The sequence below is a fragment of the Oncorhynchus gorbuscha genome, linkage group LG15 (genome assembly GCF_021184085.1).
Source record: "Oncorhynchus gorbuscha isolate QuinsamMale2020 ecotype Even-year linkage group LG15, OgorEven_v1.0, whole genome shotgun sequence".
NCBI classification, from domain to species: domain Eukaryota; kingdom Metazoa; phylum Chordata; class Actinopteri; order Salmoniformes; family Salmonidae; genus Oncorhynchus; species Oncorhynchus gorbuscha.
The window spans coordinates 82,622,802-82,635,301 of record NC_060187.1 but is presented as its reverse complement, the minus strand read 5'-3'; the positions used below and the strand labels follow the sequence as shown (position 1 = coordinate 82,635,301).

The following is a 12,500-nucleotide window of genomic DNA, read 5'->3' as shown; positions in this document are numbered from 1 at the left end:
GAGATGTCAGAGAGAGAGAGTCAGAGAGAGATGTCAGAGAGAGAGTCAGAGAGAGAATCAGAGAGAGAGTCAGAGAGAGATGTCAGAGAGAGAGTCAGAGAGAGAGTCAGAGAGAGATGTCAGAGAGAGATGTCAGAGAGAGAGTCAGAGAGAGATGTCAGAGAGAGATGTCAGAGAGAGATGTCAGAGAGAGAATCAGAGAGAGATGTCAGAGAGAGATGTCAGAGAGAGATGTCAGAGAGAGATGTCAGAGAGAGATGTCAGAGAGAGATGTCAGAGAGAGATGTCAGAGAGAGAAAGAAAAGGAGGGGGGGCGAGAGAGAGAGTCAGAAACAAGATGTGTGTGTGGTTAAAATTGGCAAAAAAACACAGGGCTGTGGGGTGAGACAGGGATGCAGCTTAAGCCCCACCCTCTTCAACATATATATCAATGAATTGGCGCGGGCACTAGAACAGTCTGCAGCACCCGGTCTCACCTGTGACTGGAACGAACTGCAAAAATCGCTGAAGTTGGAGACTTTTATCTCCCTCACCAACTTCAAACATCAGCTATCCGAGCAGCTAACCAATCGCTGCAGCTGTACATAGTCTATTGGTAAATAGCCCACCGATTTTCACCTACCTCATCCCCATACTGTTTTTATACTGTTTTTTATTTATTTACTTTTCTGCTCTTTTGCACACCAATATCTCTACATGTACATGACCATCTGATCATTTATCACTCCAGTGTTAATCTGCAAAATTGTATTATTCGCCTACCTCCTCATGCCTTTTGCACACATTGTATATAGACTGCCCAATTGTTTACTCCATGTGTAACTCTGTGTTGTCTGTTCACACTGCTATGCTTTATTTTGGCCAGGTCGCAGTTGCAAATGAGAACTTGTTCTCAACTAGCCTACCTGGTTAAATAAAGGTGAAATAAAAAAATAAAATAAAAACTAGAATCCGAAGTCAAATGTCTACTGTTTGCTGATGATCTGGTACTTCTGTCACCAACCAAGGAGGGCCTACAGCAGCACCTAGATCTTCTGCACAGATTCTGCCAGACCTGGGCCCTGACAGTAAATCTCAGTAAGACCAAAATAATGGTGTTCCAAAAAAGGTCCAGTCGCCAGGACCACAAATACAAATTCCATCTAGACACTGTTGCCCTAGAGCACACAAAAAACGATACCTACCTCGGCCTAAAGCTCAGCGCCACAGGTAACTTCCACAAAGGTGTGAACGATCTGAGAGACAGGGCAAGAAGGGCCTTCTGTCATCAAAAGGAACATACAATTCGACATACCATTAGGATCTGACAAAAAATACTTGAATCAGTTATAGATCCCATTGCCCTTTATGGTTGTGAAAAGAAAAGAGCTGTTAAATTCTACAACCACCTAAAAGGAAGCGATTCCCAAACCTTCCATAACAAAGGCATCACCTACAGAGAGATGAACCTGGAGAAGAGTCCCCTAAGCAAGCTGGTCTTGGGGCTCTGTTCACAAACACAAACACACCCCACAGAGCCCCAGGACAGCAGCACAATTAGAACCAACCAAATCATGAGAAAACAAAAGGATAATTACTTGACACATTGGAAAGAATTAACAAAAAAAAACCAGAGAACACTAGAGTGTTATTTTGCCCTAAACAGAGAGTAAGATAAACGTCTGTTAGTGTAATGTGTACTGTACATTAAGTTTATACTGTAGTGTATTGTTTATTATCTATTTCACTCGCTTTGGCAATGCAAACATGTTTCCCATGCCAATATAGCCCTTTGAGGTGAGGTGAGGTGAGGGCAGAAAGAGAGAGAGAGAGGTGAGGTGTGGACAGAAAGAGAGAGAGAGAGAGAGCTAGAGAGAGAGGTGAGGTGAGGGCAGAAAGAGAGAGAGAGAGGTGAGGTGTGGACAGAAAGAGAGAGAGAGAGAGAGAGAGAGAGAGAGAGAGAGAGAGAGAGAGAGAGAGAGAGAGAGAGAGAGAGAGGTGAGGTGAGGTGAGGTGAGGTGAGGGCAGAAAGAAAGAGAGAGAGGTGAGGTGTGGACAGAAAGAGAGAGAGAGAGAGAGAGAGAGAGAGAGAGAGAGAGAGAGAGAGAGAGAGAGAGAGAGAGAGAGAGAGAGAGAGAGTGAGGTGAGGTGAGGTGAGGTGAGGTGAGGTGAGGTGAGGTGAGGTGAGGTGAGGTGAGGTGAGGTGAGAGAAAGAGAGAGAGTGAGACAGAGAGTGAGACAGAAAGAGAGAGAGAGGGGGGAGAGAGAGAGAGAGATGAGGTGAGGCAGAAAGAAAGAGAGTGAGACAGAAAGAGAGAGAGAGGTGATGGCAGAAAGAGAGAGAGAGAGGGGGAGAGAGAGAGAAGTGAGGTGAGGGCAGAAAGAGAGAGAGAGAGGGGGAGAGAGAGAGAGTGAGGTGAGGGCAGAAAGAGAGAGAGAGGGGGAGAGCTGTGGACAGAAAGAGAGAGAGAGAGGGAGAGATAGAGAGAGAGAGAGAGAGAGAGAGAGAGAGAGAGGTGAGGTGAGGTGAGGTGAGGCAGAAAGAGAGAGAAAGGGGGAGAGAGAGAGAAGTGAGGTGAGGGCATAAAGAGAGAGAGAGGGGGGAGAGAGAGAAGTGAGATGAGGACAGAAAGAGAGAGAGAGGGGGAGAGAGAGAGAAGTGAGGTGAGGGCAGAAAGAGAGAGAGAGGGGGAGAGCTGTGGACAGAAAGAGAGAGAGAGTGGGAGATAGAGAGAGAGAGAGAGAGAGAGAGAGAGAGAGAGAGAGAGAGAGAGGTGAGGCAGAAAGAGAGAGAGAGGGGGAGAGAGAGAGAGTGAGGTGAGGGCAGAAAGAGAGAGAGAGGGGGAGAGAGAGAAGTGAGATGAGGACAGAAAGAGAGAGAGAGGGGGAGAGAGAGAGAAGTGAGGTGAGGGCAGAAAGAGAGAGAGAGGGGGAGAGAGAGAGAAGTGAGGTGAGGGCAGAAAGAGAGAGAGAGGGGGAGAGAGAGAGAAGTGAGGTGAGGGCAGAAAGAGAGAGAGAGGGGAGAGAGAGAGAGAAGTGAGGTGAGGGCAGAAAGAGAGAGAGAGGGGGAGAGAGAGAGAAGTGAGGTGAGGGCAGAAAGAGAGAGAGAGGGGGAGAGAGAGAGAAGTGAGGTGAGGGCAGAAAGAGAGAGAGAGGGGAGAGAGAGAGAGAAGTGAGGTGAGGGCAGAAAGAGAGAGAGAGGGGGAGAGAGAGAGAAGTGAGGTGAGGGCAGAAAGAGAGAGAGGGGGAGAGAGAGAGAAGTGAGGTGAGGGCAGAAAGAGAGAGAGGGGGAGAGAGAGAGAAGTGAGGTGAGGGCAGAAAGAGAGAGAGAGGGGGAGAGAGAAGTGAGGTGAGGGCAGAAAGAGAGAGAGAGGGGGGAGAGAGAAGTGAGATGAGGACAGAAAGAGAGAGAGAGGGGGAGAGAGAGAGAAGTGAGGTGAGGGCAGAAAGAGAGAGAGAGGGGGGAGAGAGATATGGTAAAGGATCACCTCTCATTAGTGGATCTCTGTCTGTTTTACAGGTACATTAACTTCACTCACACATACAGACGAGCCTGGATGCTGTGGATCAGAGTGGGAGCGAGGAACAAATTAATCCCTGTGTGTCTGTGTGTGTCAACGTGTGAACATGGCGTGTTACAAAAGGATTGTAGATAATAATAATGCTTAAACCAGACCAGTGTGTGTGTGTGTGAGTGTGTGATGTGGGGATAGAATCATCTACAATGTCATTGTTATGCTGTAGCGTTAAGAATTCCTTTCACTGGAACTAAGGGGCCTAACCTGAACCATGAAAAACAGCCCCAGACCATTATTTCTCATCCACCAAACGTTACTGTTGGCACTATGTATTGGGGCAGGTAGTGTTCTCCTGGCATCTGCCAAACCCAGATTCGTCTCTCATCCGTCGGACTGCCAGATGGTGAAGCATGATTCATCACCCCAGAGAATGTGTTTCTACTGGTCCAGAGTCCAATGGCGGCGAGCTTTACACCACTCCAGCCGAGGCTTGCCATTGTGCATGGTGATCCTAGGCTTATGTGCAGCTGCTCAGTCATGGAAACCCATTTCATGAAGCTCCCGAAGAACAGTTCTCGTGCTGACGTTGCTTCCAGAGGCAGTTTGGAAGTTGGTAGTGAGTGTTGCAACCGAGGACTAATTATTTTTACTCGCTAAGCGCTTCAGCAGTCGGTGAGCTTGTGTGGCCTACCACTTCGCGGCTGAGCCGTTTTTGCTCCTAGATGTTTCCACTTCACAGCACTCACAGTTGACCTGGGAAGCTCTAGCAGGGCAGACATTTTACAAACTGACTTGTTGAAAAGGTGGCTCTCTATGATGGTGCTCTTCAGAAAGGCCATTCTACTGCCAATGTTTGTCTATGGAGATGGCTGAGTGTTCGATCTTAAACACCTGTCAACAACGGGCGTGGCTGAAATAGCCAAATCCACTCATTTGAAGTGGTGTCCACATACTTTTATAGTATTGTAGCGACCCGCACAGACAGCTGTGTGTTAGGTGTTAGGCTAGGAGGTGGTTGTGTTGTACTGACCAGTACACGGTGTTCGCGGGGTCCAACCTGTCAATCAACCTGCTATCTGCCAATCACGGGAATGCCTGGAATGTTCTGATGCCGGGCATCCTGGTGGTTGGTGGAGTGGCGTGGAGGGGGGTTGGGCAGGGGGGTGGAGCATTGGAAGTTAAGACCAGGTTCAGCTTTTGTTCTCTCTCTCTTACGTCTGGGCTTCACAAGAGAAGGTCACGATTGGCTTGTGTCATCTATTTGGCGTGTGCTACGGCCCAAACAGTAGCCTGTGTAAAGTTGGTGTAATAAACCGTCAATTCGTAAACTCAAGCCTCTGTCTGGACAATTGTTCCTTTATGATCTAGTCGGGTCATTACATTGGTGTCAGAAGTAAAAACGTTGATACAAGTTAGCCAGCTAGCTAGCTGACTTATGTGGCTAGCTACCGTAGGTGAGAACGGAGATGGAAAATGCTTCGAGGAATCCGAAAGTGAAGGTGGAGGTAGGGGACGATTATGGCCAAGGAACTGCATGTGAATGGACGTCGGGGCTCTGTCTGAGGAGATCGCCAGGGCGTCGGAGCGCAGAGGCCGCTTGAGGGAGGACGTTAGAGCGATGGCGGCTGAAGCGGGCATGAGTGCTTCGTCGAATGTATTTCGCGCGGATTCTGGTGGGCGGACCGAAGTGGTGACGTCGACGCGGCGTGATGAGGAATCTGGGGCTCAGGATGTAAACAAACATGGCGGCGCCCAGTTCCCGGCTGCGTCCGTATCTGTTAAGACCCCGAAGTATTCCGGTAAGGCGGATTGGGAAGCTTTTCATGCTCAGTTTGAACTGTTAGCTCATTTTAGGGGTGGTCGGATGAAGAAAGGGCACTGCAGTTGGCTTTATGCCTCACGGATGAAGCTCTGGCCTGTTTGATATTGATTAGCCCCGAGGACAGGCATGATTATGGGGCTTTAGTGGGAGCACTGAGGAGGCGCTATGGACAGTGTGTACAGCCCGGGCTACTGCGCTCCGGACTGAGTAATAGACGCAGGCAGCCTGGAGAGCCTCTACGGGTGCTAGCTAATGACATTGAGAGCCTCTCTCGGCGGGCATATGCTCACATGCCCCCCTCCGTGCAGAGCGAGCTAGCACGGGACCAGTTCATACAGGCGCTCTCTCCTACGGAGCTGCGCATACAGACCCAGCTGGCTCATCCTGAGTCATTGCAGACAGCCTTGGAGATGGCTTTGGAGAGGGAGCTGGTGTGGGCTGGGGCTTCAGCTGGGGCTTTGGTGGGGGTGCAGGGAGACACACCCTCTGTGCGAGCTGGGGGGCAGAGCAGCCCGGAGCCGGAAAAGCCTGCTTGGGTGGCCGAAATGACAAAACTCATTCGTGCTGTGTCGCTACAGGCGGAACGAAACACACGCCCTGGTCACCGGGTCTGCTGGGGTTGTGGCCAGCCAGGCCATCTGCGCCGAGTTTGCCCCATGTCCCCAGAGCTCAGGGAAACGGCTCGGGGTCCGCATAGACCGGGTAGTGCGGACCCCTGGCTTTCTATCCCAACCACCATCATCTTCTGGAGGAGCCCACCGGCACAGACGGGGAAGCAAGGCTCCACTTCCCCCAGAAGCAGACGAGGGCAAGCGGATGGAGCCTGTTGTTGTGGTGGGCCGGACCTGTGTTGGGGACTTTTGTCATGTCCCTGTCACTGTGGAGGGGTGCCCTGCTCCGCCCTGGTGGACACTGGTTCCACAGTAACCCTGGTGAGGCCAGATATTGTGCCAGGTTGGACTCAGTGTGAGCCTACAACTGTGCAGCTCCGCACAGTCACAGGTGAGCTGGCACCCATGAAAGGGAAGGGAATAATGACTCTGACAGTAGGGGGCAGGACTGTGCGTCATCCTGTGTGGGTGGCGGCTGTGCAGGACCCTTGTATCCTGGGGTTGGACTTTCTTAGGAGCACAGGCTGCCAGTTAGACCTAAATAGGGGCACACTGAGCTTCCAGGGAGGGACGGAAGTCACCATGGCCCCCCTAATGTCACATTCACTCAACCCAACAAACCCTTTACTCCAACAGTTAAAGCAGCAGAGACTCATGGCTGCGCCCCCTCCCCCACAGCTGTGTGTGACTTTTCCCCAGTCCCCCTGTCACCTACAGCGGTGTGTTACATTCCCCCAGCTACCTCCATGACACAGCCCTCTGTGAGCCCGGGTCGCATCCCCCCAGCCCAGCTACCCCAGATGGGAGAGGAGAGGACACTGTCTGCAGTGAGGGAGATATGGGGGAGGAACTGTGTTGGTCTTGACCCTGAGCAGCAGGAACGGTTGTGGCAGTTGCTGTTTGAATTCAGAGACAGCTTTGCGTTGAGTGAGGAAGAGGTGGGTCAGACTCATCTGGTGCAGCATGAGATCGACACAGGTGATGCTCGACCCATCAAGATGCGTCCCCGCCGTATCCCGCTGGCACGCCAGGAGGCGGCAGACAAGGCTGTGTTGGAGATGCAGCGGGCAGACTTCATTGAGCCCTCAGACAGCCCCTGGGCGGCGCCAGTCGTCATGGTTCCGAAGAAGGGGGCAAGCTGAGGTTCTGTGCGGACTACAGGCGGCTGAATGAGGTAACCAGGAAGGACTCATACCCCATACCACGTATCGATGAGTCGCTGGACCTGGTTAGGGGTCCTCCTGGTTCTCCTCACTAGACCTCCGCAGTGGCTACTGGCAGGTGCCCCTCTCCCCAGAGGCCAGAGCCAAAACTGCGTTCTCCACTAACAGAGGACACTGGCAGTTCAAGGTCCTGTGCTTTGGCCTGTGCAACGCTCCAGCTACTTTTGAGCGTTTGATGGACAGGGTGCTGGATGGCATCCCCGACAGCAGTGTCTGGTATACCTCGATGACATCCTGGCCCATGGCAGCTCCTTCCAGTCAGCCCTGGGGGCGCTACGGCGTGTGCTGGAGAGGGTGGCTGCCGCAGGTCTGAAGCTCCACCCCGAGAAGTGCCACTTCATGAGGAGAGAGGTGTCCTTCTTGGGCCACCGAGTGGGGAAGGAGGGGATCAGCACCATGGAGGACAAGGTAGGGGCTGTCAGAGACTGGCCCACCCCCACCGACCAGCGTCAGCTGAAGAGCTTCCTGGGCCTGGCCTCGTACTACAGGAGGTTTGTACGGGGCTTCTCAAGCGTTGCTGCTCCACTGAACTGCCTGCTGCCGAAGGACAAGGCTTTCACTTGGACAGTGGAGTGTGAGGAGGCGTTCAACACCCTCAAACGTGCACTGATCGAGGCCCCGTGCTCGCCCCCTGACCTCACCTTGCCCTTTATCCTGGACACAGACGCGAGCAATGTGGGCATGGGTGGGGTGCTGGCCCAGGTGGGGCCAGAGGGGGAGAGAGTGGTGGCGTACTTCAGCAAAACATTTGACAAACATGAGCGCCGCTACTGTGTCACCCGGCGGGAGCTCTTGGCTGTTGTGGCTTCCGTCAAACACTTCAAGTACTACCTGGGTGGTCTGCCCTTTACTGTAAGGACTGACCACTCTGCTCTCCAGTGGCTCATGTCTTTCAGAGAGCCAGAGGGGCAGGTGGCACGCTGGTTGGAGGAGCTTCAGCCGTATGACTTCACGGTGGTGCACAGGGCAGGGGCACGCCACTCCAACGCCGACGCCATGTCCCGTCGGCCCTGTACTGCAGACGGCTGCCGCCACTGTGAACGGAGAGAGGGACGGGAGAGAGAGCTGCGGGCAGAGGAGGGTGTCTGTGCCACAGTGTGTCGGGCGAGCGGGCCTGTCTGCTGTGAGCTGCAGACTGTCGACGTGGCTGAATGGCGGCAGCAGCAGGGACGGGACACAGACCTACAGCCAGTGCTACAGTGGGTAGAGGCGCAGGTGAGGCCACCATGGGAAGAGGTGACAGCGCTCTCACTCGCGACCAAAGGGTTGTGGTCGAAGTTTGAGAGACTGCGGCTGGCTGATGGCGTGCTACAGCGGGCATGGAAGGAGTCAGCTACGGGAGAGGAGAGGTGGCAGGTGGTGGTCCCAAAAGCATTGCGGGAGGCTGTGCTCCAGAGTACTCATGGGGGTGGGGACTGGACACTTTGGGGTCACAAAACACTGCGCCGTCTCCGTCAGGGCTTCTACTGGGGGCAGCACAAGAGGGATGTGGAGGACTTTTGTCGCCGCTGTGACAACTGCACAGCGAGAAAGGGCCCCCCAGGTCGCTCTCATGCTCAGCTACAACAGTTCCCAGTGGGGGCTCCCATGGAGAGGGTGGGAGTGGATGTAGTTGGGCCGTTCCCCACCACAGACAGTGGAAACCGCTGGGTGCTCACGGCCATGGACTATTTCACAAAATGGCCCGAGGCCTATGCTCTGCCTGACCAGGAGGCAGAGACCATCGTCGACGCCCTGACAGCGGGGATGTTCAGCAGGTTTGGAGCTGCAGAGTCCATCCACAGCGACCAAGGCAGAAACTTTGAGTCCCGTGTGTTCGCCACCATGTGTGAGAGGCTGGGTATGCACAAGACCCGCACTACTCCTCTCCATCCTCAAAGTGATGGCCTTGTGGAGCGCTTCAACAAAACGCTTGGACAGCAGCTGGCCATCGTCTCTTCCAAACACCAGCGTGACTGGGACAAGCACCTGCCTATGGTCCTCATGGCATGCCGCTCCGCTGTCCAAGACTCCACTTCCTGCACGCCTGCCCTCCTCATGCTGGGGAGAGATCCGCACCCCTGCGGAGATGGCGTTTGGTCGGCCCCTGGATAGCCCTCATGTTCCTCCGGGGCCGGAGTATGCCCGGAGACTCCAGGACCGCCTGGAGACAGCCCACACCTTCGCCAGAGAGCAGCTGGTGAATGCAGGTGTGAGGCAGAAAAGGAACTATGACGTGCACACCCGGGAAGGCACTTTGTGGCTGGGGAGCTGGTCTGGGTCTACAGCCCCCTAAGGAAAAAAGGCAGATGCCCCAAGTTGGACAGTCACTGGGTGGGACCCTGCAGTGTCCTGGAGAGGGTAGGGGAGGTTGTGTACCGGGTGCAGCTTCCTCCCAGGGGGAGAAAGGTGGCACTGCACCGGGACAGGTTAGCCCCATACAGAGGGGCCTCTTCTCCTCAAACCCCAGGAACCCCCACAATTCCCCTCTCTGGCAATGACATTCTCCAGGCACCCACCCTCAGGTGCCGCAGACAAGGCCACCCATCCAGACAGCCCATGACTGTAAGTCCCGTCTGCTGTCTCCCCAGCCCACTGTGTCACCCCCTGTGTCGTGGTTCCCCAGAGCCACGGACTGTATTACCCGTTCCCGCTTCCTTGTCACCCATACCCCTGCCTTCATCCCCTGGGTCCCAGAGGGGCACTCTGCGACCATCACGACCACGCAGGCAAAGGAGACCTCCGGGTCGCTTCAGAGACTTTGTTTGTTCCCTCGGGGACGAGGGACTTTGTGGTGGGGGGGCTGTGTAGCGACCCGCACAGACAGCTGTGTGTTAGGTGTTAGGCTAGGAGGTGGTTGTGTTGTACTGACCAGTACACGGTGTTCGCGGGGTCCAACCTGTCAATCAACCTGCTATCTGCCAATCACGGGAATGCCTGGAATGTTCTGATGCCGGGCATCCTGGTGGTTGGTGGAGTGGCGTGGAGGGGGGTTGGGCAGGGGGGTGGAGCATTGGAAGTTAAGACCAGGTTCAGCTTTTGTTCTCTCTCTCTTACGTCTGGGCTTCACAAGAGAAGGTCACGATTGGCTTGTGTCATCTATTTGGCGTGTGCTACGGCGTAAACTCAAGCCTCTGTCTGGACAATTGTTCCTTTATGATCTAGTCGGGTCATTACAGTATATAGCGTGGTTGAGGCAGGTTTTAAGTGGCTACTGTCTTTCTTTTTGGGACGAATATAAACAGCTTTAACAAAACTTTTCTGGCAGATCTCTGATAGACAAGTGATGTGAAGACGACGGGTTCAAATGAGGGAACGAGACGCGAGTCCACTGAAGGCACGCATTTGTCATTTGCTGGGGGTGGAGTTAGTGACTGAATGACCGCTGCCTACCAAATAGAGAGAGCGAGGAGAGAGGAGAGAGGAGAGGAGGAGAGGAGGAGAGGGAAAGAGCGAGAACGAGAGACGAATGAGTATTTATGATTGCGAGTATCGCAGGATGGATGGACAGACACTTAGAAAATGAAGAAACTCGTTGTTTGAAACTATTTGCTAAAGGGAGAATAAAAACGGATTCTTCAGATGCGCATCAAGTAGGGATCTACGCCAGATGACAAATTAACGTATTTTCCAATGTAAACTCAACATTTCCGAATGAGAACGGTTCGTAGGCGATGCACGCTGTTAATGTGAATGGACTCAGTGTATCTTTCCTTTTGTTAGTGCTGTTTTCATCAAATTAGCGCAGCCCATACTCCGCTGCACCCCCCTTGTCGGACGGCCAGCGGACAGCTAAGGACCCGGGTTTTATCTAGAAGAGAGACCGCTCTCCTGTGGTCGAAAGCCGGACCTCTCACCTCTCATTCCCCGCTCTAGGAGAGGATCTCCTCGGTATGAAAGCACCATAAACAGCTATTTTATAGGGAACCCGTCTGGCAGGGAAGCAACAACAAATCCCCGTTTTCAGACTGTGATTTTGGGGGACGCGGGCTCGCGCTAGGGGGAGGGGGACCTGGCGTATCACAATGGAATTAGAGTTTGACAATACGTCCCCAGTGCGCTAAGGAACGCAGCCTTATTCCGTTACACTACTGTATTTTACCTTCTCAACTGAAGTCTTTTTTTCTTACTTTTTAAACCACCAAATCCGGGATGCCACATTTCGTGGGGTGAAGGTGCCGAACGCGAGGAAAAGAAGGAGAGAGAGAGAGAGAGAAGAGAGGAAAGGACGGAGGAGAACGAGAGATTCGGAGAGCATGGCTCTTGCAACGTTGTCTTTCTGTGTGCTAACTCTCACCTGGGCAAACTTGTACCAGGTGTGTGCCAACAGGCACGCGGTGCATTGGAACAGCTCCAATATACAGTAAGACCCCCTCTCTTCACGTTTCACTACGGCGGCGGTGTGTGTGTATACCTTGTGTGCGTATTTGTGTGTGTGTGTTTTCCTGGTCTCTTATGTCATGATACTGTTTTAGGGATGACCATGTCCATAACCATTGTTTCTGTCAGATTCATTTACAAAGAAGAGTGAGTGTGTTTGTGTGTGTGTCTGTGTGTGTACACACTGATGAGTGTGTTTGTGTGTGTGTCTGTGTGTGTACACACTGAGTGTGTTTGTGTGTCTGTGTGTGTGTACACACGAATGAGTGTGTTTGTGTGTGTGTGTATACATAGGACACCTGTATTTGGAAAATGAACCAAAGAGTCCATTTGTAACTAAGCCACACGTTCCGTTTTCCACTGATGAATCAGTCCACTGTATCACCTCCAGGTCTATGGTGGGTTGTCTCCTTGTATGTGATCACACTACGCCCTCTGGGCCTTTATGGCAGACTGTCTGCCCTGTAACCCAGGGTCTCCGGTTCAAGCCCTGGTCTGACTGTTCCCCCTCCATCACTACCTGTCCTGATCCTTGCAGATCGGACCCTTTAGAGTCTCTCAGATTTCCAGGAGGTATTTTCCATGTCACAGCTCCTCTCTCTATCCCGCTACACACCTCACTGATGACCTCAATGTGTGTCTTACCCTTTTTCACAGACACACGTCACACCATCACTCTATCCTCCTGCTCTCTCTTTCTCCCTTCTCTCGTCTCCATATTCATGCAAGTTCTTCACTCCTTCCATCCTTTACAAATGATCTAATTTTTTGTCTTCCTCCACCCCTCTCTACCTCCACCCCTCTCTTCCTCCACTCCTCTCTTCCTGCACTCCTCTCTACCTCCACCCCCCTCTACCTCCACCCCTCTCTTCCTCCACTCCTCTCTTCCTGCACTCCTCTCTACCTCCACCCCCTCTACCTCCACCCCTCTCTTCCTGCACTCCTCTCTTCCTCCACCCCTCTCTACCTCCACCCTCCTCTACCTCCA

The 12,500-nt window shown here is 53.0% G+C and overlaps 1 protein-coding gene across 1 annotated transcript in view; it reads left to right on the top strand.

Annotated features, from left to right (window-relative positions):
- The first annotated feature begins 10,567 nt into the window (after positions 1 to 10,567).
- LOC123997588 (ephrin-A3-like) overlaps positions 10,568 to 12,500 on the top strand; it is a 187,050-nt gene continuing 185,117 nt past the window's right edge. The window contains exon 1 of the mRNA XM_046301980.1: positions 10,568 to 11,495. Within this exon, the coding sequence (XP_046157936.1) occupies positions 11,389 to 11,495 (107 nt within the window). The 5' untranslated portion in view covers positions 10,568 to 11,388. The remainder of the gene's footprint in view (positions 11,496 to 12,500) is intronic.